Source organism: Lepidochelys olivacea, assembly GCF_965140295.1.
Source record: "Lepidochelys olivacea isolate rLepOli2 genome assembly, chromosome: 28".
Taxonomy (NCBI): domain Eukaryota; kingdom Metazoa; phylum Chordata; order Testudines; family Cheloniidae; genus Lepidochelys; species Lepidochelys olivacea.
The window spans coordinates 6221527-6249166 of NC_140438.1; the positions used below are offsets into that span (position 1 = coordinate 6221527).

At 50.2% G+C, this 27640-nt stretch overlaps 1 protein-coding gene across 1 annotated transcript; it reads right to left on the reverse strand.

Moving 5' to 3' along the window:
- Positions 1 to 3543: 3543 nt before the first annotated feature.
- LOC311514109 (uncharacterized protein) lies at positions 3544 to 25551 on the reverse strand. The gene is made up of 5 exons (XM_084616494.1): positions 25483 to 25551; positions 21750 to 21859; positions 18675 to 18801; positions 9765 to 9878; positions 3544 to 9412 (listed from the first exon to the last, which is right to left on the reverse strand). The coding sequence occupies exons 2-5, from the start codon at positions 21828 to 21830 to the stop codon at positions 8010 to 8012; spliced, it is 1725 nt and encodes a 574-aa protein (XP_084472620.1). The 5' UTR covers positions 21831 to 21859; positions 25483 to 25551; the 3' UTR covers positions 3544 to 8009.
- Between the last annotated feature and the right edge of the window lie 2089 nt (positions 25552 to 27640).

Sequence of the window (27640 nt, forward strand, 5' to 3'; positions counted from 1 at the left end):
TGTAGTTAATAAACTTGTTTTTGTTTTGCCTAAAATCAGTGCATGGAAGTCATAACTTGGGGCAGAAAGCTGCCCTATATTCCCTCTCCACATTGAGGGAGGGGGTGAATTTCATGAGCTTATGCTGTACAGTTCTCTGTGGAGCACAAGGTGGTATCATTTTGGGTTTCCCTCCAGGTGGGGGTGCGTGCCTTAGAAAATGAGAGGTGCCTTACCTGTGCCTTCCCATGCAGGGACCAGGTAAAGAACCTGTGTGTATGTACCTGCAGCTGGGTGTGTCCCCTACCTGTGTGTGCTCTGGTGGAAGTGCAGGGTGAAGCCCGGAGGGCTTGGCAGCTTGTCATAGCAGTACAGAGTGAGTGGAAACCCAGGCTGGTGGCTCAGGGGTCTCGGTGATACCCCAGTTCCAGGTGGCACTCCAGGGGGGAACCCGTCACAGTGGTGCAGTGGAGCAGGATCATATGCACGGCTTGTTGCTCTGAGACACTGGTGGTGATTTTATGTGAGTTTTAAATGTAGAGGCTGAAGATCAGTCAGAGAAGTTACCAGTTATTCTCCGTTTGCTTATTTCGGGCAAGGGAAGTAGGGAGAAAGAAACAGGAAACTGCAAGGAAGTGAAACTAGTAAGAAGCTGGAGCTGTACAGACTACAGGCAGAAGAGAGGGGGAAAGAACACAGAAGACGTATGGAGTTGCAGTGACAGCAGATTGAAGCAGAGAATGCCAGACAAGAAGCTGCGTACCAAAGGGCCCTGGAACTCCAAGGTAAAGAAATGGAGGAGAAGGAAAAAGAAAGGAAACATGAACTGGACTTGATATACAGGTGGAACCAGAACCCCCTCTCCCACTTCCTGCTCCAGGGAGTCCCACCTCTCCAAAAATCAGTGCTGAGTGAATGGATCAGAGGAGAATGTGATGGGAGAATCTCCTGTCCTAGTTCTGAGTCATCAGATGTAACCTGCTCTGGAATTTCACTTGATACTTTCATTTTCATGTCGTCTACCTCTCTGCGATGTGGGTTTCTCTCTTTCCCGAAGGCTGTTTGGTCACACAACTGGAGATTTGTTTAGTTTGACAGGCTGGAGCTCAGATTTTATTGGAGACTTTGAGACAAATGACCATTTGTTAAAGTCATTACCTCTCACATTAGTTTTGCTTTTTCCCCACCTCTCCATGATGACATGGAGAAAGTTCAAGTGCAGTTCTGTCAACAGGAGAGAACTCTCCCATTTACTGGACATGCTAACAAAGAAACAGCCGTGATTTAAAATCTCCACTCGGAAATGGTGAACAGCAGCAGACCCCAAACTGTGCAACGAACTGAAGCAAGTGCAGATGATCACAGTGGAGTTCAATTGTTTAAGTCCATGGTTCTCAAACTTCATTGCACCGTGACCCCCTTCTGACGACAAAAATTTCTACCTGACCCCTATCCCCTCTGCGGAAGCCAAAGTGCATCAGCCCCAGGTGGCAGGGCAGTAGCCTGAGCTCTGCAGGGGAGATGAAGCTGCAGCCCGAGTCCTGCTGACGGCAGGGGGACTGAAGCCCTCAAGCTTTGGCTTCAACCCCAGGCAGGGGGGCTTTTCCTTTAGTCCAGGGTCTAACGCCGACCCTGGTGATCCCCTTAAAACGGTTTGAGAACTGCTTGTTTAAGTCAGTAATGTCTCAGATGAGCTGAGGAGATAATTCCACAGTAATTGACTTGGAACTAGGCAAAATGCCCTTATATTTGGTTCCCAGAGCATCTGTAACCCAGGCCCTACAGAAGATCTCTCGTAGCTAATACTATTTTATGGGAAACGCTGCCCTTCACGATGCAGATGTGGAGGAAATAGAAGTGGGTTTTTTTGTTCTTGAATTTACCCTTTGTAGGTGCTACAAATGTGTATACAATTAAATCACTGCAGAAAAATAGCTATTTTTTAATAGAAACTCCAACTCCAGTAACTTACAGAGATTCTGGTGCAGGCCTGGATCTAGTTCCTAGCCTAGACCCGGGCCACCAAGTTAAAGAAAAACTGGCCACGTTTCAGGAAGCTGTTCTGCACTAGCACTGCTGAGATTTTGAGGGGTTTGGTAAAGGGTTCTACTTCAGAGAAGCGTAAATGTACCCAAGCCAAGGCCAAGGCTTCGGAAAGAAGGAGAAACGGTATATGCCGAGTTCTTGGTTTTCACCCAGTAAAGGAAGCTATGGTGACCAATAGCCCAAGGAAAATTGTCGAACACGACTCCCTAGTTCAGTGTCACTGATTACAGTCGCAGAAGATGCCATGGGAACAATCATCCTTCATTCTTTGGATCCAAAGTTTCATGAGGCAAAGAGAGAGACACCTTCAGGGGACATTCCTTCCCCGTGAATCCCAAACTGGCTGCCTGATTGGGTAACAAGGACTACCATGCTGTGGTAATGATGGTAACCAATCAGGGAATAAACATGTCGGGCTCCAACTGCAGACGGCAGGACACACAAATGTTTAGAGTTCTGATTCTGTGGTTTTGCATCTTGGGGCTCGTCTACACTTCAAATGGTGCATCGGCACAGCCGCACCGGTGTAACTGAGAGCTCTCCCGGCAGCTTAGCTAATCCACCTCCGCAGGAGGCGGTAGCTTTGTCACTAGCAGAAGCTCTCCCACCGATATGGCAGTGTGCACATGGGTGGGGGGGAGCGGGTGTGCAATACTCTGTCCCTCAAAGCACGCTGGAATCCCCCTATTCACCACTGTCATATGATTGACATGTCCTGTACAATGCGTGCCTTGGGAGGTATCGATTTAAAAGTCTTGGTCTGTTAAACCTTAATATCTTCTTCAATTGTAGGTGCGATCATTGTATGTGAAGTGTGGAGCACTGCTGTATGTGTTACTGAAATACATTGTGAGGTTGGGAAACGCCCAGAGCCAGCCTTTCGGTTGCAACAAAGGAGAAGCTATCGCTGGCCAGACGCGTTGATGGCCCACTAAGAAGAATCACTCTCCCAGAGGCTCCTTAGAGAGGGCACATACGTAATGGGGACAGCCTAACCGATGTCACAGCAAGGATCTTTCTAGCAGCCGGAAGAAAGTATAAAAGAGGGAAAATAACATAATCACTTGGCTTCTTCCCCCTACTCCGTCTCAACTCGGGCTCAACGGGTAGTGATCAATGGCTCCATGTCTAGTTGGCAGCTGGTATCAAGTGGAGTGCCCCAAGGGTCGGTCCTGGGGCCGGTTTTATTCAATATCTTCATAAATGATCTGGAGGATGGTGTGGATTGCACTCTCAGCAAATTTGCGGATGATACTAAACTGGGAGGAGTGGTAGATACGCTGGAGGGGAGGGATAGGATACAGAAGGACCTAGACCAATTGGAAGATTGGGCCAAAAGGAATCTGATGAGGTTCAATAAGGATAAGTGCAGGGTCCTGCACTTAGGACGGAAGAACCCAATGCACAGCTACAGACTAGGGACCGAATGGCTAGGCAGCAGTTCTGCGGAAAAGGACCTAGGGGTGACAGTGGACGAGAAGCTGGATATGAGTCAGCAGTGTGCCCTTGTTGCCAAGAAGGCCAATGGCATTTTGGGATGTATAAGTAGGGGCATAGCGAGCAGATCGAGGGACGTGATCGTTCCCCTCTATTCGACATTGGTGAGGCCTCATCTGGAGTACTGTGTCCAGTTTTGGGCCCCACTCTTCAAGAAGGATGTGGATAAATTGGAGAGAGTCCAGCGAAGGGCAACAAAAATGATTAGGGGACTGGAACACATGAGTTATGAGGAGAGGCTGAGGGAGCTGGGATTGTTTAGCCTGCAGAAGAGAAGAATGAGGGGGGATTTGATAGCTGCTTTCAACTACCTGAAAGGGGGTTCCAAAGAGGATGGCTCTAGACTGTTCTCAATGGTAGCAGATGACAGAACGAGGAGTAATGGTCTCAAGTTGCAGTGGGGGAGGTTTAGATTGGATATTAGGAAAAACTTGTTCACTAAGAGGGTGGTGAAACACTGGAATGCGTTACCTAGGGAGGTGGTAGAATCTCCTTCCTTAGAGGTTTTTAAGGTCAGGCTTGACAAAGCCCTGGCTGGGATGATTTAACTGGGACTTGGTCCTGCTTTGAGCAGGGGGTTGGACTAAATGACCTTCTGGGGTCCCTTCCAACCCTGATATTCTATGATTCTATGAACACCTGGAAGATCGTCTGGAGGACAAAGACTTTGAACTAGGGAGATTGGCCCCAGACTGGAAGGGAGTTCAGTCTGAGTATTGAGACCTGTGAGCTGCCTGTAACGTCTATTAGGGTGAGACACTGTTTCATTCAAATCTTGCTTAGTCTGTTAAAGTTAGAATTTAGAATGTTTCTATTTTTATTCTTAGGTAACTAATTTTGGTCTCTATGTCTGCTACTTATAGTCACTTAAATCTGTCTGTAGTTAATTAATCTCTTTTATATTTTACCTAAACCAGTGTGATTTTGGTTGAAGTGCTTTTGGGGAATCTCTGCTCAGGTTACACAGGCTGGTGCATGTCCACTTTCCTTAGAAGAAGTGCCAAATTAATTAATGAGCTTGCACTGTTCAAGGGAGTCTTGAGCAGTGTGAGACGGTATGTTTCTGGGGTGTAAGGCTGGGGTGATTGCCTGGTGCCTCTCCATATTTTTCATGTGTGGCTCGGGGAGCATTCATGCAATTTAGCTGGGTGCTCGGCTCCACATGCCGAGGGCTGAGTGATCACAGTGCCTGGCGGGGTTTGCTGCTTGTCACTGGCATAGCATTATGTGAGAGAACCCAGGCAGGAGAGTTAAGGAGGCACAGTGGTCCCACAGTGCCAGGTTTTACCCCGGGGATCCCATCAAACCAATAAATAAAGGCAGGATATCATAAAGCAAGCCAGCAGGCTGGCCTATGGGTTAAAGAGTAAGAGCCTAATTATGTGATCACCTGAATTATACTGGAAAATTGAAAGTTGTCTTGGTTTTTTGTTTTGTTTTTCTTGGGCCATTGGTCACCATAGCGTCCTTTACTGGGTGAAAACCAAGAACTGGGTGTGTACTATTTCTACCCCCCCTTCTTTCCGAATCCTTGGCCATGGCTCGGGTACATTTACACGTCTCTGAAGTAGAATCCTTTACCAAACCACTCCAAATCTCAGGAGTGCTAGGGCAGAACGGCTTCCCCAAACACGCCCTATTTTCTTTAATTTGGTGGCACAGGTCCAGACTAGTGACTTGATACAGGCCTGGATCAGAATCTCTGTTAGTTACCAGAGTTGGCATTTCTACTAAAAAATGGCTATTTTTCTTAAACTGTTACATTTTCAACACTGATTTCATTTTATACACATTTGTAGCACCTACAAAGCATAAATTCAACAGAAACCCCACTTTTATTTCCTCAACATCTGCATCATCAAGGGCAGCACTTCCCCTACCAAAGGATTAGCTAGGAGAGATCTTCCGTAAGGCCTGGGTTACAGATGCTTTGGGAACCAACCAAACACATGGGCATTTTGCCTAGTTCAAAATCACTTAGGGTGGAATTCCTTCCCCAGAGCATTTGAGACAATATTGACTTAAACAACTGAACTACACTGTGATCATATGCACTTCTTCCAGTTAGTTGGGGTTCTGCTCTTGTTCACCATTTCCCAGTGGAGATTTTGGACACGCTAACAAAGAGAGTTCTCTCTTATTGACTGACCTGCACTTGAACTTTCTCCACGTCATCATGGAGGGATGGGGGGAAAAGCAAAGCTAAAGCAAGAAACAATGACTTTAGCAAAATGGTCATTTGTCTCTAAGTCTCCAATAAATCTGAGTTACATCTTGTCAAACTAAATGAATATCCAACTGGTTGACCAAACAGCCTTCAGGAAAGAGAAACCCACTGTGAGGGGTTGCCCCACACTCTGAGGTGCCACCTGATACACTGGGGTACCACTGAGACCGTCTTTTCCACCAGCCTGGGCTCCCTTACACTGTCCTGCTGAGCCAGGCCCTCCAGTGTCCTCCAGCACACCTAGCTGCAGAAAGACACTGAAATCAGCGCTGCATGGGAAGACTTCAGCCAAGGAACTGCCCAGATACTCACGTGCACACCCCTGGAGTGCAAACCCAAAATTGTATTGTCTTGCACTGTACAGCGTAAGCTCATGAAATTCACTCCCTCTGTCCATGTGGAGGGAGATGTGCACAGCTTTTTATACCTCCCAGCTATGAATAACTGGTTTTAGAGAAAACAAAAACAAGTTTATTAACTACAAAAGATAGATTTTGAGTGATTATAAGGGATAGCCAACAGATCAAAGCAGATTACCTAGCAAATGAAACAAACACACAAGCTAAGCTTAATACTGAAGAAATGGGTTACAAGTAGTAATTTCTCACCCTAAATGTTGTTTTAGACAGATTGCAGAGCTTCTTGAAGGCAAGCTGCTCTTGCTTGCAGCTTAAAACTCCAGGTATTTCTTTCACAGGCCAGACACCTTCCCAGCCTGGGCTCAGTCCTTCTGCACCGCCCCCCCCCCCGCCCCCGCCCCTTGTCTTTGTTTCTTAGATGTTTCCAGCAGTCATCCTGGGCAGGAATTCAGTGAAGAATGAACATTGATTAAGCCACTCTCCAGACTTAAATAGATTTTACATATGGTGAGAACCCTTTATTTTTGAGTGTGGTTCCCCCCGCAGTGGAAAAAATACTGGTATTCTATCATGGAGTCCAGTACCAGGTGATGTGATCACATGACCCTGCAGTGTCAAAACAGCCATGAGTCAGAGGTTGTTTGTGGCATGCCAGAAAAGCTTCTCAGAAAGGTGGGAGATTAGCATCTTCAAAGATAAATTGTTCTTCCTAATGGCCAATCCAGACTGATTGTATTCTGTCTGGTGGGCGTTCCCCAGGTGCAAATACTTTTGTAGTACAGATGTATAGCCGATATTCCTAACTTTAGATACAAAAAGAATAATGCATACATAGGATAATCACATTCAGTACATCATAACCTTTCCAATGGACCTCACATGACCCATCTTGCATAAAATACATCTTAGATATGCTATAATTATAACAATATTTCTATGAAGAATATGGGGGCATACTGTCACACCCACCTCACAAAGAGGTAGACTACATGAAAATGAAAGAGTCAAGTGAAATTCCAGAGCAGGTTACATCTCAGGATTCAGAATTAGGACAATAGATTCTCCCATCACATTCTCCTCTGATCCATTCAAACCTGCTGGACTCAGCACCGTCTCATTATTGAATTACATTACTTACAAAAGTTTTAGCAATATAACATCCTCATAAGGGAGAAAAAAACACCCCAAGTGGCTTTGCCAATAGATGGAAACTGGAATTCAAACTCCAAATCATCACACTGTGTTTGGGTTCCATTTGAATTCCTCTTGCAGGTCTTTGACACTTTCGTCTCTAGTCATAGTGACTCTGATTTAGGATTAAAGAAATCAAAGCATCGTCTCCAAGCACAGACAGCTGAGAACGCTGCATTACATGACACTTTGAGAGGTGGAGGGATAGAATGCGAAGAAGATAAACTCTACATGCCTCAGAAAGGAGGAAACCGTTCTGGAGTGCTGGGGAAGGAAGGAACCACTGAGTCACTCCATCTCCTTCCAGTGTCACAGAGGCTGAAGTGACAATTTTTTCCTGCCCCTGCTTCTCTTCATTATATATAAATACATTATAACTGAAGAAAACGTCCTCAAATGCCGTTGAGCGCACTCCAGAGCAATGTGAGAACAACTGAGAATGATACAATCTATCATTGGTCACTCTAAAAACAACAGTGCAATAAGAGGAACAGTATAAATGTGATGCTCCTTGTTTTGTGGAAGGAGAGACAAACTCCCATTACTCCTGGGACAATGGAGTGGATAGTAAGGACAACCAGGTCCACCTCAAAAAAGAGAGAGCTGCAAAAGACAAAAATGGGTAACTCGTCTGGACAAGCTGAGGGATAACACTGATGCAAACGGTTCAAACAGCTTTAAAGGTTACTATGTGGGAATTAGCAAAAGCATTAAAGAACAAGTGTTGGGACAGCCCTAGAGGTTTTTATGGTGTTTAGCTCCCTTGCAGATTCTCTGATGATAGTTAAGGGCTGAGCTCCGAGTGAAGCTTTTCCCACACTCACGGCATTCATAGGGCCACTCCCCCTTGTGGGCTCTTTGATGTCTGATAAGGTTGAGCTCTCATTGAAGCTTTTCCCACACTCGCCGCATTTATAGGGTTTCTCACGTGTGCGGATTCTCTGATGTTGAGCAACGTTTGGGCTCTGAGAGAAGCTTCTCCCACACTCACTGCACTCATAGGGACTCTCTCCTGTGTGGAGTCTCTGATGTCTCGCGAGCTGTGAGCTGCGAATGAAGGTTTTCCCACACTCACGGCATTTATAGGGTCTCTCTCCGGTGTGCATTCTCTGATGTGTATGGAGGTGTGAGCGGCGACTGAAGGCTTTCCCACACTCACCGCATTTATAGGGTCGCTCTCCTGTGTGTATTCTCTGATGTCTAGCAAGGTATGAGGTGTGAGTGAAGGTTTTCCCGCACTCGCAGCATTTGTAGGGCCTCTCCCCCATGTGGATTCTTTGATGTCGAGTGAGGTGGAAGCTGCAGTTGAAGGTTTTCGCACACTCAGAGCATTCATAGGGTCTCTCTCCCGTGTGAATTGTCTGATGTCTAATGAGATTTGAGCTCCGACTGAAGGTTTTCCCACACTCACAACATTCATAAGGCCTCTCCCCTGTGTGGATTCTCTGATGTGTCTTGAGGTCTGAGCGGTGAGTGAAGGTTTTCGCACACTCAGAGCATTCATAGGGTCTCTCTCCTGTGTGAATTGTCTGATGTCTAATGAGATTTGAGCTCCGACTGAAGGTTTTCCCACACTCACAGCATTCATAAGGCCTCTCCCCCGTGTGGATTCTCTGATGAGTCTTGAGGTGTGAGCTGTGAATGAAGGTTTTTGCACACTCGGAGCATTCATAGGGCCTCTCCCCTGTGTGGATTCTCTGATGTGCAGTAAGTTCTGAGCTCTCAGTGAAGCTTTTCCCACGCTCACACCATTCATCGGGTTTCGCACCAGTGTGAATTCTCTGATGTTTAATAAGGGCTGAGCCATCACTGAAGTTTTCCCCACACTCAGTGTCTTTTTTCTTCCTCCTTCCTGTCAGGCTTCTCTGCTGGGCTGTGGTTTCTTTGAGGTCTTTGTGAGTTCCCTGACAGTAAATAGTTTTATTAAATTTCTCCCCTGGCTGGTTTCCCTGCTCTCTCTCTGGTCTTTGCTGAATCTCACAGATTTTTCCCTGCTCATGATTCCTGGACATGTTCCCTCTGGTTATTTTTGATAATATTCCGTGAGGTGCAACTTGCGCAGCATCTTCCTGCTGAGACTTCTGCTCCTTATTCTCACTCACCATCGCATCACCTGCTGGGACAGAGAGAGAAACCTCAAACAGGGATGGAAAAGGAAAAAGCAAACCAAAATAAGTGCTGGAGAGATGTCAAAAACCAGGAACTGAATTCCCCTAACTCTTCCCCAAAAATGGAGAGAGGAGGGGATCAATTCTGCCTTCATATCAAATCCAAATTGTCAGTAGCTTCCCACTGATATGTGTCAGTTAGGATCTGTAGGAAGCCATAAGCTATATATGCCCTGAGGATACACCATCTGCTGGGGACAATCCTCCCAAACTCAGAGAGCTCCCGAGGTCTTTGTAGGGTATCCCAGATTTTTCCATCAGGCACTTACAGATTGAGTTAGTTTAATATTTCCTCACCTGCGCAAGGACGTCTCAGGAGCTCTCTTTCCCCTGAACCCTCGAGGTCTGGGACCCATGGCTCTTTCCCTTGTTCCAGCTGGGAGATAAGATCAGGTTTGGAAACTGGAAACCCTGCTCAGATGAAAGAAAACAAATGACATCAGGTGAATTCCTAAGACTTTGTAATAAAAAATAATTCTTAATTTAACTCAGTGCTTAGTAAACCAGTGAAATCACAGGGCCTCCTCTCCAGGTTCTGAAAGGTGCAGAACACCCTGCTTATGAGAGGTTGAACTATTCACATATATGCTGGGAACACACACAGACAGATACTGTGACAGTCTGTAACTGTATATTCACTCTTTTGCAAAATTATGATATATTTTGTACAAAGTATGTCTTGTTAGGCATAATTTGGAAATTGAATATATGCTGAACTTTATTGTCCTGTTAAAATATGTGTAGCAACACTGTGTATGTAAACACATGAGATTTTACTGTAGATGTTTCTGAAAAAATGCTAGAATTCTGCAGAACAGTTCCTCAGAGACAGCAAAGCTATCACCTGGTTAAACGGCCATTCTCCAGCAGGGGGAAGGTGTGAACAAGAAATTTACATTCCATCTCAGGGACGGCTTGAAGCTCAAATCCACAGCAGACAGCCCATCACCATGACTCAGCTGAAAAATGAGGCTGTTTCTAGCACAAAGGACTGAATAAGAAGAAGAGGTGGGGAAAATGCTTGAGAGTATCTCTCCCCTTTTCTCTCTGCTCATCACAACTACTCCTGAAGAACTGAAATTGGGGAGGCAGGGTCCTGGCTGAAAGGAAACCCAGTTTGTCACAGCATATAGCGGGAGGAACACATTCACTGTGAATCTGTTTTAGCTTAAGTTAGACGTTAGTTTGCATTTTATCTTTTATTTCTTTTGTAACCAATCCTGACTTTTATTCCTCATTACTTGTAGTCACCTAAAATCTTTTCTTTCTGTAGTTAATGAAGTTGTTTTATTGTTTTATATAACTAGCGTGTTTGGATTAAAGTGTGTGAGAAACTCCTCTTGGGATAACAAACCTGTTGAAGGTCATTTTCCATTGATGAAGTGAGCAGACTTTATATGACCTCGTATTGTTTAGTAATGTGCTGGAGAGTGCCAGGGGGACAGTCTGGGACTAGCGAATTTGCAGGTGTTCTCCTGCAGTATAATTCACAAGTGGCTGACTAGCACCACCCAACACTGTGCGGCTGAAAGCGAGTTACATGCTGCACACAGTGTGTTAACTGGCCAGGAGTGGCTGATCTTACAGCAAAGCAGTATAAAAGGCAGTATAAAATGGCCATCAATGGCTATTAGCCAGGATTGTGACTCTAGCCTCTGGTTGCCAGAAGCTGGGAATGGGTGAAAGGGGATGGATCACTTGACGATAACCTGTCTGTTTATTCCCCCTGGGGCATCTGGCATTGCCATGGTCAGAAAACAGGATCCTGGGCTACATGGACCTTTGGTCTGACCCAGTATGGCTGTTCTTATGTTCTAAACTACAGAGAAGGTAAATCCATGTCTTAGAAATTGAAGACTCCAGACAGAGGTCAAGTCTCCCTGGCACTGCTTTTTGCTGACAGAGAGGTCCAGAGACGATGCGAGAGTCCTGGGGAAGCTGGGAATGGCCAGCATGGGCTGGTGGGGTTCTGTGCAGTAAGGAACAGGAAGGGCAGGGAGATCACTGAATGCAGGATCTCAGCACTATTCGAGGTCAGGAAGGCACATACTGCGGCATCGGGGAATCTAGTGAGCCCAGTGTAATGGGAGGGAGTATGAAAATCCCTGGCTGTGGAGAATGCTGGGAAATCAGAAGCAACAGACACAGTCATCTGGAAAAGCAGAATGTGAAAAATAAGGATCAGGCCAGGTGACTTCAGGAATGATGGAGCCCAAGATCCAAGGAGCCTGCAGAGAAGAGAGATTGTGGCTATTGCAGATGGGGTTGGGGGAGCAAGACTCAAGATGTTTCACTACCATCCTAGGCCATTGTCACATGCTGGGGGGCAATCCAGACCAGTGCGGAGTTGTGTCATCTGTAATCCTGGGTGATCTGAAATGTTCTGCTGGAGCTCCCTTGTCTGGATGCTCCCAGCCAGCATTCAAGGACGCACTGAGTGTCTGTGAGATAAATAACCCTGGACCAGCAGCTCTGACCCCAGCAGCCTGCTTCTTACACCCCGGCACATTCTGGATTCTACCAGCCTGGTATACACCTGTCAGAGACAGTAACACATCCACTCCTGAATTTTTCCCAAACCACGTGCTCTGCACTGTCTACTTTTTCCTGGACCATTCACAAGAATAATAAGGCTTCTTTGCACCTCGTGGCCAAGGGGGGGGGGAGGGAGGAGGGCTTTGAAATTTTTTCAGCCCTTTTTCTCGGGGTTTGACCTGGTGGCTGAGCGTCTCGCCGTTCATGACTGCAGTGAGAGAAGGCCCCCGGCCGCCCCGCAATGCTGAGGACAGGGATCGGGCCCCTGGAAGTCTGAAAAAAAATTTCCCTGATGCCAGAAGGGGGAGGGGGGGAGCTCCAGCAGCCAGGCCAGTCCCCAGAGCTCAAAAAAAAGGATCGGGCCCACCTGAGGCAGGGGGCCCTGCTGCACGGCAGGCGACGCGGGGGAACCGGGGGAGCCCGGGATTCGGTCCAGCAGGCCTGGGAGTCAGTAAGGGAAAGCGGACGAGGCGGCGCAAAGCCGGGTGCCTATGGCCATACCGGACCGAACGCCCCCCGATCCCGTCCGATCTCGGAAGGTAAACCGTCCCGGGCCTGGCTAGTACTTGGATGGGTGAACGCCAGGGAATCCCAGGTGCCGTAGGCAGCTTTTCCCGGTCTGAGCCAGCTCTCTCCTTTTCTGGGGAAGAAGGGCGGGAGACGGGGTGGGGTGGGGTGGGGTGAAAAGCCCCTGGTCGCCCCTCAGCCCCTGGCTCCTCCAAGTCAGATGGTCACAGCCGGAGGACAAGGGTGTGGGTGACGGGTGCCCAGCTCCCCCGCTGGCTTCCTCCACTGGGGACCCATGGCCCCAAAAGAAGCCACAGGGCGAGCCCCCGGCCCCATGACGGACTCGTTTGGTCCTCTGGCCCTAATGGAAAAGTCGAAAATCCCACCCCCCCTTTCAGCGGGACCAACCTGGAATCCTGTCTGACGTTGCGGTTCCCTTGGTCGGCAGAGGTGACTTTGGGCGACCCCTTCTGGACATCCGCGAGACAACCAGCCATCAGGTCAACCCATTAGTTTGAATGGGGTTGACCTGATGGCCAAGCATGGACTTTGAAAATTTTTCAGCCCTTTTCCTCGGGGTTGACCTGGTGGCCGAGGGGGGACTTTGAAATTTTTCACTAATCTGACAATACTACTTTCCAGCAAGAGGGCAGAGCACCCCCTTGCTCCGTATCTCCCTCAAAGTCGAAAGGGCTTGGCTCCTTTGTCTTCTTAAATGAAAGATAACTTGGGAGTCTCCGCCTCTCTTTGGTATAGTTCAGTGAACCTTTGAAAGGGAGTTTTCTGAAGGTTCCCCTCCAAAGTAAAAGTCATTCAAGCTGTGAGGAAGGAGGCCTGGAGTCTCGCGATGAAGGAAGTTCAATGCTGGTTTCCTTCCCCTGCTGGTGTTTGCTAAAATGCAAATTGGCCTGTTTCTGCGATATCCTCTCCTACCTGATGCTGAGTGGCTACCTCTGCATAGTTTGACGGTTTCTTTTATGTAAATTGCATTCCCATTTTCTCTTAATGTACCTTGAATATGCCTTCAAGGTAGCAGAACCACCCGTCTTTGTCTAGGGTGGGGTAACTTCAGCCCTGGCTGGCAGCCGTGCTTTAAGAACAGCATTCCCAAAATGTCTGTACTTCTGCATTTGTCCTCCAGGCATACACTACGCAATATTAATGAACATGATGTCATTAGCTTTCTATTACTATCTTAGGCTAGGTACACACTACAGCTCACATTGGTATAACTTATGTCACTAAGGGATGTGAATAAACTGCCCCCCTGAGCAACAGAAGTTACACGGACTTAAGTGCAGGTGCGGACAATGCTATGCCAGCGGGAGATCTTTCCCCACCGACATAGCTGCTGCCGCCCGGGCTGGAGAAATTAAGTCAATGGGAGAGCTCTCTGCCACTGGCTTAGGGCATCTGTCCCTTCCTTTCAAAAACAGCAGAACCTCAGAGTTATGAACCCCAGAGTTACCGACTGACTGCTCGACGACAGGTCATTTGGACCTGGAAGTGCTCCATCAGGCAGCAGCAAAGACACACACCCACACCCCGCCAAACACAGTACCACACTGTGTTAAACATAAACGACTAAAAAATAAATAGGAAGGTTAAAACAAAAGATTGGACACGAAAAGGAAAGGGTTTCTGTGCTAGTTTCTTTTAAATTAAGATGGTTAAAAGCAGCATCTTTCTTCTACAGAATAAACTTTCAAAGCTGTATTAAGTCAATGTTCAGTTGTAAACATGTGAAAGAAGAACCACAACGTTTTGTTCAGACTTACGAACTTTTCAGAGTTCTGAACAACCTCTATTCCCCAGGTGTTCGTAACTCGGATGTTCTACTGCACAGTTTAAGACATTAGCGAGTTGGGGTACAATGAATGGGTCAGGCCCGCTGAAACCAACTCCTCATTTCGTCCAGCCCTCCATTGCAGCACAACTCCCTACAGGACCTATGTCATGGTACGTCTCTTTCCCCCTGCCCCCAGACGTCCCAGGAACTCTTCAGCCCAAACCTACTCCCCACCAGCCTACCACCGCCTGGACACTCCCCTGCTCTCCAACACCCTCCCTCCCACTGCCTGGACTCTCCCAAGGATTGGTATTTATTATTTCTATTACTGTAATGCTCATATCTCCAGCCACTGACCATCATCCCACTGTGCTGGATGTTCTACAGACACAGAACAAAAACAGTCCCCTGCCCCACGGAGCTGACAATCTAAGAATCAGACAAGAGAGACAGATGGGGACAGATAGACAGATGGGGGAGGTGTCCCAGTTTGTACGTTGGGCCAAATGCTAATGAAGAGATTGTGAAATCTTCAAGAGAGGAAATTTACACAAAATAATAAACAGCAGGATCCTGTTTATGAGGTAAGATCATGGAATGTGGAGGTATATTTGGCAGTACAGAGATACACCCTGCATCCTCCAGCGTGGCGGCAAGTTGGCAGTGAGATTTGTCTCATGAACAGAAGGTCACAGCCCAGCTCGGCTGTAAAATGCTTAGAGACCATACCTCTTCTCTGTGAGCAGACTGTCTCCAGGGCAAAAAGCTCACACAGTTTCCACCTTCCTGGACCTGACCTCGGAGCATTCAGCATCCCCTTCTCACACCATGCGTTTCCCACGGCGAGTCCGCACAGGCAGGGCTTCTGGGGAAGCCAGAGGGCCCTGCCCCCCAACTCCGCAGTCAGACGTGACTCTCAGCCAGCCAGTAAAACAGAAGGTTTATTAGACGACAGGAACACAGTCCAAACCAGAGCTTGTAGGTACAGGAATCAGGACCCCTGAGTCAGGTCCATCTTGGAGCCAGGGAGGCCAGAGCCCCGTCTGGGCCCCACTCCATTTCCCCAGCCAGCTCCAAACTGAACTCTCCAGCCCCTCTTCTGGCCTTTGTCTCTTTCCTGGGCCAGGAGGTCACCTGATCTCGTTGTTCTCCCACACCTTCAGTTGGCACCTTGCAGGGGAGGGGCCCAGGCCATCAGTTGCCAGGAGACAGGGTGTTGGCCATTCTCTGTGCAGACACCATCACAGTAGGGCTCTGCAACAATCACACACCTTTATCCCACCACCTAGATACTTAAGAACTGCCTAGGGGAAACTGAGGCACCCCCACAATATTCAGAGGAAACATTAAGAACATTAAGGCCAATCCTCGCCCACAGACAGCCCGCCAGCCTGAAGCATATTCTCACCAGTAACGACACACCACACTGTAGTAACTCTAACTCAGGAACCAATCCATGCAACAAACCTCGATGCCAACTCTGCCCACATATCTACACCCGAGACACCATCACAGGACCTAACCAGATCAGCCACACCGTCACCGGTTCATTCACCTGCACGTCCACCAATGTAATCTACGCCATCATGTGCCAGCAATGCCCCTCTGCCATGTACATCGGCCAAACGGGACAGTCCCTACGTAAAAGGATAAATGGACACAAATCAGATATTAGGAATGGCAATATACAAAAAGCTGTAGGAGAACACTTCAACCTCCCTGGACACACACAATAGCAGATGTAAAGGTCGCCATCCTGCAGCAGAAAAACTTCAGGACCAGACTTCAAAGGGAAACTGCTGAACTTCAGTTCATTTGCAAATTTGACCCCATCAGCTCAGGATTAAACAAAGACTGTGAATGGCTCGCCAACGACAAAAGCCGTTTCTCCTCCCTTGGGGTTCACACCTCAACTGCTAGAAGAGGGCCTCATCCTCCCTGATTGAACTAACTTCCTTATCCCTAGCCTGATTCTTACTTGCATATTTATACCTGCCTCTGGAAATTTCCACTCCAGGCATCCGACGAAGTGGGTATTCACCCACGAAAACTTATGCTCCAATACGTCTGTTAGTCGATAAGGTGCCACAGGGCTCTTTGCCACTTTTATCTTAGACTAAGTCTACACTACAGACTGTATAGCAGCAAGAAAGTCTCCCATCTACTTGCTCTATGCCCATGGGAGATAGCTCTCCCACTGACATCATTAAACCCGCAACGAGTGTCTCCCGCCAACAGAGCGCTGGCCACACACCAGTGACTGGAGGTGTAACTGTGTAGGAAGGAGCACTGCGTAAATGGATCTGGGGGTCATAGTGGACCACAAGCTAAATATGAGTCAACGGTGGAACACCGTTGCAAAAAAAAAAAAAAAAAAAAAAAAAAAGGCAAACATCATTCTGGGATGTATTAGCAGGAGTATTGTAAGCAAGACACGAGAAGTAATTCTTCTGCTCTACTCCGCGCTGATTAGGCCTCAACTGGAGTATTGTGTCCAGCTCTGGGCACCACATTTCAGGAAAGATGTGGGCAAATTGGAGAAAGTCCAAAGAAGAGCAACAAAAATGATGAAAGGTCTAGAAAACATGACCTCTGAGGGAAGATTGAAAAAATTGGGTTTGTTTAGTCTGGAGAAGAGAAGACTGAGAAGGGACATGAGAACAGTTTTCAAGTATGTAAAAGGTTGTTACAAGGAGGAGGGGAAACAATTGTTTTTTCTTAACCTCTGAGGATAGGGCAAGAAGCAACAGGCTTAAATTGCAACAAGGGAGGTTTAGGCTGGACATTAGGAAAAACTTCGTAACTGTCAGGGTGGTGAAGCACTGGAATGAATTGCCCAGGGAGGTTGTGGAATCTCCATCATTGGAGGTTTGAAGAGCAGGCTGGACAAACACCTGTCAGGGATGGTCTAGATAATACTTAGTCCTGCCATGAGTGCAGGGGACAGGACTAGGTGACCTCTCGAGGTCCCTTCCAGTCCTATGATTCCCAGAGCTTTGATGATTATTTCAGTGCATCTGCAAACAAGCTTTCCCATGAGGCATTGCAAGCCCTACCCAAAATTCCATTTGGCTACCTGCACTGTGGGATAGCTACCCACAGTGCAGTGCTCCATGCATCGATGCAAGCGATGCTAGTGAGGACGCACTCCGCCGACACAAGGAGCATGGTGTGGACACACAAGATCGACTTGCTTAATTCACAGCCTTGATGTCGACTTACATAATGTCGAATTAACTTCGTAGTGTAGACATGGCCTCAAAAGGGCTTGGCGATTTGAGTGCGTCTATCGCTTCCCAGTTGAGAATATTTTCATGTAAAATCCACATGCAGACTCTGACATGGTCTGCTCTTGAAAGTTTTGCCAGGATAACTCTGTTGTTTAGGACTCTGAAAAATCACCCCTACCTCACACCAGTGCTGAGGGGGCTCTGGGCTGAGCCTGAGGCAGGGGGTTGGGGTGCAGGAGGGGGTGAGGGGTGCAAGCTCTAGGAGGGAGTTTGGGTGCAGGAGGGGGCTCCAGGCTGGGGCAGTGTTGGGGTGCAGGAGGAAGTTTGGGGTGCTGGCTCTGGGAGGGGGCTCAAGTCTGGGATTTGGAGTGCAAGAGGGGGTTGGGGTGCAGAAGGCAGTGAGGGGTGCAAGCTCTGAAAGGGAGTTTGGTTGCAGGAGGGGGGTCTGGGCTGGAGTAGAATGTTGGGGTGCAGGAGGGGGTTTGGGGTGCTGGCTACAGGAGGAGGGTCAGCGCTGGGGCTTGGGGTGCAGGAGGGGGTTCAGGGTGCAGGAGAGGGTATTGGGTGCTGGCTCTGGGAGGGGGTTCAGGGCTGAGGGTTGGGGTGTGGCCTCCTGCCAGGCAGCACTTACCTCCGGCGCTCCCGGTTGGTGGTGCAGCTTGGCTGCTGCTAAGGCAGGTTCCCTGCCTACCCTGGCCCCACGCTGCTCCCGGAAGCCCCTGGGGGGAAGGGATGGGGGGCACGCCCCTCTCTGCAAGCACCTCCCCCGCAGCTCCCATTGGCCACAGTTCCCCGTTTCTGGCCAATGGGAGCTGCGGGGGCAGGGCTTGCAGGCAGGAGCAGCGCACAGAGGGAGACCCCCAGCACCCTGCTCCCCCAGGCTGTGCTGGCCACTTCCGGGAGCGGCATGGGGTCGGGGCAGGCAGTCTCACTGCACCCCCGGCTGGTGACCACCGTGCTGAACTGTTCATGTGCTCTTGCCCCCCAAGCGTTGTGTAGCGGGGGACGGGAGAGTGCTCGTGTGTGGGTCACAGGCATCTTCGGAGGATGCTGAAACTGGGCAGAGGAGAGGTGGCATTGTAGGGGTGACATGAACCTTAATTAGTCACTTCCCCTTCTAGTAACCACGGGGACAGGAACCCTTACCCAGCGAGGTCACATTCTCGTAGGTCTCCTGCATGACGTCTCTGTAGAGGGCTCTCTGAGCGGGGTCCAGCAGAGCCCCCTCTTCCCTGGTGAAATACACAGCCACCTCCTCGAAGGTCACCGTCCCCTGAAAGAGCAAGAGCCCAACCCTCAGTGCCTGCTGCCCCACTCGCAGCCCCACTATTCATGGGGGAGAGGAGCCAATCAAATGGAAGCTCTGGGTGGCTCACCATCAGCACAGTCCCACCCCGCTCAGAGCATCCAGAAAACACCAGGGTGAGGGGACAAAAAGAGCCCCTTGTCTCTCCCAGCACAGACTTTGCCTATCTTGGCAGCCATCTCTCACAGAGGGCAGACACAGATGTCAAGATTCAGCACAGAGTCTGCTGTGCCAGCCTTGTCTTTGGCAGACTGCCTCGCCAGGCATTTAACAATCACAACACGCACTAGGCGTTTAGCTTACAAAGCGGGGGTAAGCCCAACTCTCCTCCCCGGCTGCGAGACATGGGTGACCTACAGAAAACACTGGAAAAACCAGGAAACCCAGCCCCAGCACTTTCTTCGGCAGATCCTCAACGTGAAGAGGGAGGATCATCGCACTAATGTCAGGGTCCTCACAAACGCCAGCATCTTCAGGGTTGAGGCCCCTATTATCCAGCACCAGATGAGGTGGAGCGGGCTCTGTGTGCACATGCCTGATGTGTGCTTACCAAAACAACGGCTGTACGCCCAACTCACCAAAGGAGAAAGGAAATGGGGAGGCCAAAAGAAATGCTTTAAAGACACCCTCAAGAAAAACAGCAAGAAATGTGATATTGACACCACACACTGGGAGAACAGGGATAACTGGCGAAGACTTGTCAGAGCAGGAACATCCCCTTTGCAGGAAAACTGCCTTGCCCTGGTCACAGAAAGACACCAGAAAAGAAAGGAAAGACAACGGTCACGCAGCAATCGTGGCCCAACCCTGTCTTCCAACACCATCTGCAATGTCTGCCAATGAGCCTGTGGCTCAAGGATCGGACTCCTCAGTCACCGAAGGACCCACAAAAAATCAAACCTGTGGAAGAGATCCTCAACCTCGAGAGCTCGCCAGCGACTAGCCACAGACTGATACAGGAGATGGAGCCCCCAGCAGGGTCCAGGGAGAACTCCCTGGTAGAAAGCCCAACACCCTCATCATTGTGAAGAACTGGATCTGAAGGGAGAGGCATGTCCCCTAAGCCTCACCGCTGGGTTCCCCCTCACACAGCAGCCGCTGGTGAGTTGGGTCAGGCTCCAGCACTGGGAGTCTGGTCCGTTTTCCTAGCCCCATCTAGGTGGGTTGTTTCCTGTTCCACAAAATTGGGGCATTTCCACCTCCAAACCGCATAGGTCTGTGTAATGAGGCCTTACTGAATTCCGGGAATTCCAGCCTTGTGGGAGGAGCCACTGGACCCGGGACCCAACATGATACCGGGGACAACTAAGGAATAACAGGGCTAGGAGTGGGGGGTCATAGGTTCAAAATTAGGGATCTAGAGGAGATGAGGAAGCACCAAGCAGAGAATCCTGGACAGCACCACTGCTCCTCAAAGCTGTCAAGTGAGCCAGTGGATGCTGTCCAGAGGACCTCTGCCTGGATAGGTGAGCAAGGGAAGAACAGAAATAGGCACCTCCCCATCCAGCATCCTCCTGGTATTGTAGATGGCCACTTTGGCCAGGGCCAGGAGGAGGCTGATGAAGAGGTTTTGCGACTTCGTGGGGCCATGGACAGTTTATATAGGAAAAGATGTGGGGAAAGATGCAGCCAGAATTTCAAAAGGAGGTTCTGGAGGAGCCAGAATAGGGACTGCAACCTGGTGCATTCCAGATAGGCGTGTGTCAGGGTCTCTCTCACAACGCAAAATGGACAGGTGTCGGTGGTGGGGGTGAACCACGCCACGTACACGCCTGTGCTCACGGCTCTGTACACAGCCACTGTAGTGAGGAGAAGTGGCCTGCCTCTGACCTAGAAGGGGAAGAACCATCCTCTGTACCCAGGTGGGCAGAGCCAGACCTGCCTCGGCCTTCCCACCAGATGTGGATAGATGGGAGAGGAAGTATAAAAGTCAGAGCCTATACCTACCTATAACTGGATGTCACATTTCAGGAAGGATGTGGACAAATTGGAGAAAGTCCAGAGAGGAGTAACAAAAATGACTGAAGGTCTAGAAAACATGAGCTATGAGGGAAGACTGAAAAAACTGGGTTTGTTTAGTCTGGAAAAGAGAAGAATAAATTGCCCAGGGAGGTTGCAGAATCTCCGTCATTGAGATTATTAAGAGCAGGTCACACAAACACCTGTCAGAGATGGTCTAGATAATACTTAGTCCTGCCTTGAGTGCAGGGGACTGGACTAGATGACCTCTCGAGGTCCCTTCCAGTCCTACCATTCTATGATTTGTATTTCAAAACTGGTGCAATGGAATCCCCGCTGACAGACCACTCCACTACTGTTAGGGCCCTGGGCTGGGAGCCGGTGGAGTCAGGTGGGCCCGAGTCCCCCTACCACCCTACCCTTGTGGTGGCAGCCTCCCCACTGTAGGCCAAAAGGCCAATGTTCACCTATCGCCTGCCAAAGCTAGGACACTAGACTATTCACCGCTCTGCCCTGCCTTAGCACTGGAGCCTTGCATCGTCAGTGCCATGCCCTGCCTGAGGGCCTGGGCCCCTAAACCGTTGCCTGCTCTGCCCCTGCCTAAGGGCCCAGAGCCGACAGACTCCCAGGTGGCCCTGCTCCTGTCTGGGGTTTTTCCCTGGATTGCTAATTCCCCTGAGATTAGGCAGGTGATCCTGAGGGCATGGTGAGGCGGTGCGGCCTCCCTCTGACACAGAAGGAGAGGGACGATTACACCACCACTACAGTCTGTTCCTAGAATCTAAGACACTCATTAAACAAATTCCAGCCGGTTTGCCACACCCTGGCCTCCTCCCTTTCTCCACTCTGTGTATTTCCTGCCCCGCTCCAACCTCCAAACCGGACTGACGAAACCTTAATATGCTGTCTCTCTCGTCCAACAGGAACCCACCAGCAACCCCACCAATAATCCCTACCTGAACTGGTTCCTCTGCAGCCATTTCTCTTCCCTGTTCCATGAGAGGAGGGGATGAGCTGGTGTGAAACACGGACATCATTCTGCAGCCTGGCAGGGCGACAAGGGCAACTGTGGAGATTTAAGAACAGCCTTTAATTAATTTCACACCACGATTCCCCCAAGCCCTTTCCCTGCAGAGAGACATCCTAAATTCTGCCATTCTCGGAAAATGCTTCATTTCTTTATTACAGTGTAGATCTGACCCCTCCTGCCAAGCCCAGCTCACAGAAATATTTTTAAGTCCCCCCAGTCACAAAGCGTCTGAACAGAATGCTAGAAAAGATTAGAACCAAAGGAGTCCCTCCGACACTAACCCCAGGGCAGCCACACCCCAGCAGGAGGAATATGGAGTCAGGAACTGGCTTTTCTTCTCTCTGATCCTCCTCTTGTTCACAGCAAAGTGACACCGCCCAGGGATGCTGCAATACATGTGTCTGGGCAGATTAGAGATCTGGATATCTCTCTCCCCACTCACTTCTCCCACTGCCCCTTTCAGTGTCTTTCCCCTGTCCTGTCTCCCAGCCCTTCTGGCTGGGAAAGCCCCATTCCTTAATTATCTGTCTCCCATGGCTGGATTTTTTTCCTGGCAATTGCTGAAAGGAGGAGAAACAAGGAGCTATTTGGCATGAAAGTGAGTCTGCACAGTCCCCAGCACTTTCTCCAAGGTCTCTCTCACTTACCTGGAGTCTCTGGCTAAAAATGTACTATTAACAGAGCCTAGGGCTGCCCTAGGGGGCTAGTATCAGCTGGAGAAAGCCCTCACCTTGAACAAGTACAGAGAAAGCTTTAATTAAGGTCACTTCCCAGCACAGAACCCCATTGCGGGAGCAGCAGCTGCTAAACCTGGTCTCCCAGATCACAATGGAGGCTGCAGCCTCTGACCCAGGAAGCTGAATCCCCGTATCCTGAGCAGACAGTTTGAGCCGCCGTCCCTCTTTTAGCAACAATCAGAACTCTGTGGTAAGAGCAGCAAATGAAACCACGTCCCCACCGGGACAATTATTCATCTGGAGTCACTCCTTGTCTTTCCTTGCAGTGACTCCAACAACTCCTGGGGTCGGTCCTGAGGCCGGTTTTGTTCAACATTTTCATTAATGATCTGGAGGATGGTGTGGATTGCACCCTCAGCAAGTTCGCAGAGGACACTAAGCTGGCGGGAGAGGTATATACACTGGAGGGTAGGCATAGGGTCCAGAGTGACCCAAATTGGAGGATTGGGCCAAAAGAAATCTGATGAGATTCAACAAGGACAAGTGCAGAGTCCTGCACTTAGGACGGAAGAACCCCATGCACCGCTACAGACTAGGGACCGAATGGCTCAGCAGCAGTTCTGCAGAAAAGGACTTGGGGATTTCAGGGGATGAGAAGCTGGACATGAGGCACCAGGGCGCCCTTGTTGCCAAGAAGGCTAAGGGCATATTCTGCTGGCAATGCTCCTACTAATGCAGCCCATCGAGGGAAGTGATTATTCCCCTCTATTCGGCACCGGTGAGGCCACATCAGGAGTATTGCGTCCATGTTTGTCCCCCCCTGCAGAAAGGATGTGGACAAACTGGAGATAGTCCAGCGGAGGGCAACAAAAATGATTAGCGAGCTGGGGCACATGACTTATGAGGAGAGGCTGAGGGAGCTGGGATTGTTTAGTCTGCGGAAGAGAAGAATGAGGGGGGATTTGATAGCTGCTTTCAACTACCTGAAAGGGGGTTCCAAAGAGGATGGATCTAGACTATTCTCAGTGGTAGCAGATGACAGAACAAGGAGTAATGGTCTCAAGTTGCAGTGGGAGAGGTCTAGGTTGGATATTAGGAAACACTATTTCACTAGGAGGGTGGTGAAGCACTGGAATGGGTTACCTAGGGAGGTGGTGGAATCTCCTTCCTTAGAGGTTTTTAAGGCCTGGCTTGACAAAGCCCTGGCTGGGATGATTTAGTTGAGGTTGGTCCTGCTTCGAGCAGGAGGTTGGATTAGATACCTCCTGAGGTTTCTTCTAACCCTAATCTTCTGTGAGTCTATGACTGTGGATTAACGCTCGTTTCAATGACACCAGAAACGCAGTTCAGAAAGGATGAGGCCAGAATCCTCCTCAACAGATCACCGTGTGGGAGCGCTCACCCCCTTCCCACCTCCCTCAACCCCCAGATCTAGGACAAGGACTCGGGAAGAATTTTCCCTACAGAACCTGAAGTTCCTGCAGTTTTCCAGAGAGGAGAGAAGCAGAAATCGATGGTGGTTTCACCTCATAGTGTTTGATAAATGGATAGAAAGTTATTGCCAGCCCCTGCCGACCATTCACACAGGCAGAGGATGCCCAGGGGGATGCTTCTTGAACAGGAGAAAGGAAGGGCTGGAGGTTCAAAATAATTAAAAAGTTTACATTTCCGGTCACTAACAAATAATGGCCACCATGGATCCACCTCAGCACTGTGAGAAGCCACCCCTCACGGGGACCCTTTGTCACGGGGTTTGGGATATTTCTGGACCCACGCTGCACTCAGAGGGACCTCCTCATCCCGTGCCAGCTGGAGAAAAGAAAAGGGTCCAGCCAACTCTCCTGTCGCCAGCTGGCAGCCACTGATCCCCCAAAGAGGGATTTGGTGGGTATTAAATATGTGGCTGGTCTCGTTCATCGGCAAACCTTTTAACAGAGATAACGGGGGGGGACAAACAAGTCTCAACGGAGAGGGGGAAGACGATCACTGGGCAGCTTAACCCCCTGCGATCTCCAGGACGGAGAAGGACTCAGGCCCACGGGTCCCCTCCAAGGAAGGAGACGCTGCTGGGGTTTAGAGACCTGGGGAAGAGCCCCGAACCCGAGAGGATTTTTCACTGATGTTGGATGATGACCTGGAACGAGGCCAAAGCTGGGAGGCGAGACCCGCGGTCAGACAAGGCCGGGGAACCGGCGGGATTGGGGGTCGGTTTCTGAAAAGCAGAGAGAGAGGAAAGCAGGACGTCGGGGGGGGGGGCGGTGTGTCGGGGCAGGGGGGGCTGTGTCAGGGCGGGGGGGCTGTGTTGGGGGGGCGGTGTGTCGGGGCGGGGGGGCTGTGTTGGGGGGGCGGTGTATTGAGGGGCCGTGTCGGGGCAGGGGGGGGCTGTGTCGGGGCAGGGGGGGCTGTGTGGGGGGGCTGTGTCGGGGCAGGGGGGGCTGTGTCGGGGCAGGGGGGGCTGTGTGGGGGGGCTGTGTCGGGCCGGGGGGGGGCTGTGTCGGGCCGGGGGGGGCGGTGTCGGGCCGGGGGGGGCGGTGTATTGAGGGGCTGTGTCGGGGCGGGGGGGGGCTGTGTCGGGGCGGGGGGGGCTGTGTTGGGGGGCTGTGTCGGGCCGGGGGGGGCTGTGTCGGGCCGGGGGGGGCGGTGTATTGAGGGGCTGTGTCGGGGCGGGGGGGGGGGCTGTGTCGGGGGGCTGGGTCGGGGCGGGGGGGGCTGTGTTGGGGCGCTGGGTCGGGGGGGGTAAAGGCGCAGTGTGTCCCCCCCCCAGCTCTCTGAGAAAGGGGAACAAGAGGGATTGGGGGGCCCGTGTCCCGGGGGGGGGCAGGGGACACGGCCCGAGGGCGGGGGGGGGGCGCGGGCAGGTCCCTGGCGAGGCCAGCAGTGGGGGGGGGCAGGGGGGGGGCGTTTGGGTGACGGGGGGGGGCGGATCCAATCAACTCCCCCCCCGGCCTCCTGCCCCGGGAATGGCCCCCGCCCCCCCCTTACCCGGCCTCGGCGCAGCGGGCAGAGGCAGCGCCCGGAAGTGACGCGGCGCGGGGGGGGGGGGCGGCGCGCGGGACCTTCCAACGGCCCCGGCCCGCTCGCGCCGCCTCCTCCCGGCAGCCACCGCGCGGCCCCGCGCTCGGACCCCGCCCCCTGCCCCCTCCCCCACCCCTCCCGTCCCCCCAGCGCCCCCTGCTCCCCTCCCCCTCCCCCACCTGTCCCCCCAGCTTCTCCCCTCCCCCCCTCCTGTCCCCCCAGCTTCTCCCCTCCCCCCAGCGCCCCCCAACTGTCCCCCACCTGCTCCCCCTCCCCCAACTGTCCCCCTAGCTTCTCCCCTCCCCCCAGCGCCCCCAACTGTCCCCCACCTACTCCCCCTCCCCCCAGCGCCCCCTGCTCCCCTCCCCCAACTGTCCCCCCAGCTTCTCCCCTCCCCCCAGTGCTGCCCCAACTGTCCCCCACCTGCTCCCCTCCCCCATTATGGGATGGTTAACATTGCATTATGGGAAGTTGTGTGTGTGAACCCCAGAGATATCAAAAGAAAAAGACACTGCCACCTTGTCTGCTCGAGTCGTTTTCCTTTCAGTAGAAGTTGACTTTGAAGCTCCTCAAAATAAGTTCTGCTTGAAATACAAAAAATGAAAATCTGTACTGGGCCAATACGCTATTTCTCTCACACGTTCTCCCACCCCAAGGTTTGGAGTGAGGTTTTCATCAGAACTCCTTATGCTAAAGGAGGTAAATTACATTAATACATTTGTCAGGATTAGCCACGGTTTCCTGCCTTACTAAAAAAACCAAGAAAACTTTGTTTTCCAATATAATTGAGGTGATCACATAATTAGTCTCTTACTCTTTAACCCGTAACTTCACCTTTAATTTCCTTTTCAGTGGTGTAGCCCATAGGGCTAGCCTGCTGGCTTGCTTTATGATAACCTGCTTTTATTTATTGGTTTGCTTTTTATTATATTTGGCTTATATTTCTGTATTGGGTTATTCTATGATGTTTGGCTGTAATGCACGGATCCTACCAGCCTGTATGATTAGCTTAAGTAAATTAGCATAAATTTGTCTTGTGACCTTTGGCATAGATAAATGGCCTAATAGTTACCCTTTTGGATTTTGGGGAACTAAACATGTCTACCTAAGACATTTGAGACTTAACAGTAACCACAAGGTACACCACAAAAATATGGAAGTAATGACCAGAAACTGGTTTGAGCAACAGGTTTTGAGAATGAGCTCGTTGGCATTAATAGGTATGAGTGTGCAAGCCTATAGGATAAGTGCATCCCAATATTATGTGGGTGAGGAAATCAGATTTGGGCATGGAAGGTTGGGCACTGGCATGAATATTCAGGAGAGTGCTCAGACCCCAGAAGAGGGCAAACCACCATGTGGAAGCAGCTCTCGCTAGTTTTTTCCAGCTCTTGGCTCTTTCATCATCTTTATTTTTTAAGGGCTTGTCTCCACTTACCGGTGGATCGACACGGTAGCGATTGATCCACCGGGGGTTGATTTAGTGTGTCTTCACTAGACCTGCTAAATCAACCGCTAATTGCTCTCCCGTCGACTCCAGTACTGCACCGGAAAGAGAAGCATAAGGTAAGTCGACAGGAGACTTTCTCCCATTGACCCAACGCAGTGTAGTCACTTCAATAAGTTGACCTCAGTTACGTCAACTCCAGCTACGTTATTCTCATAGCTGGAGTAATGTAACTTAGGTTGACTTAACTCCGTAGTGTAGACCTGCCCTTAGTCTCTTACCTGGTAACTTAGCCACTCAACATTTGACCCTTCAGCTCTATTGTTCACCATCACTGTTGAGTGTTGAGGAACCTGGACCATCAGATTCATTTGGCATGCCAGAGACGAGGCTGGTCCTATGTCTCTTACCACTGGGTCCCCAAGGAAGGTGTGAGGATGCTAATCTAGGAAACTTTTAAACAATGGTATCACGTGTACCTCCAGAACAGTATTATTTTGGGATCTTCTGCCGTGTGTGTTGGTGGAAGGGGTCTCCTGTGTGAGAATATTTGCATCATGAGAAAAAACACCTCTTGTATTTTCACACTTCTTAATCTTTCAGAGGAGGTAGAGGAGAAGTGATGCAAATGCATAAAATACAACAGAAAAACGAAGGTCTGGTCTGCAGTACAGTCCT

What these genes read in the sequence shown, in the direction of transcription:
- LOC311514109 (XM_084616494.1), bottom strand. Translation starts at nt 21,830, where the DNA reads ATGATGTCCGTGTTTCACACCAGCTCATCCCCTCCTCTCATGGAACAG. An exon ending in CGAGAATGTGACCTCGCTGG is followed by an intron (nt 9,879 to 18,674) that starts GTAAGGGTTCCT and finishes TCATCTGAGCAG; the next exon opens with GGTTTCCAGTTTCCAAACCT. An exon ending in CCTGAGACGTCCTTGCGCAG is followed by an intron (nt 9,413 to 9,764) that starts GTGAGGAAATAT and finishes CTGTCCCAGCAG; the next exon opens with GTGATGCGATGGTGAGTGAG.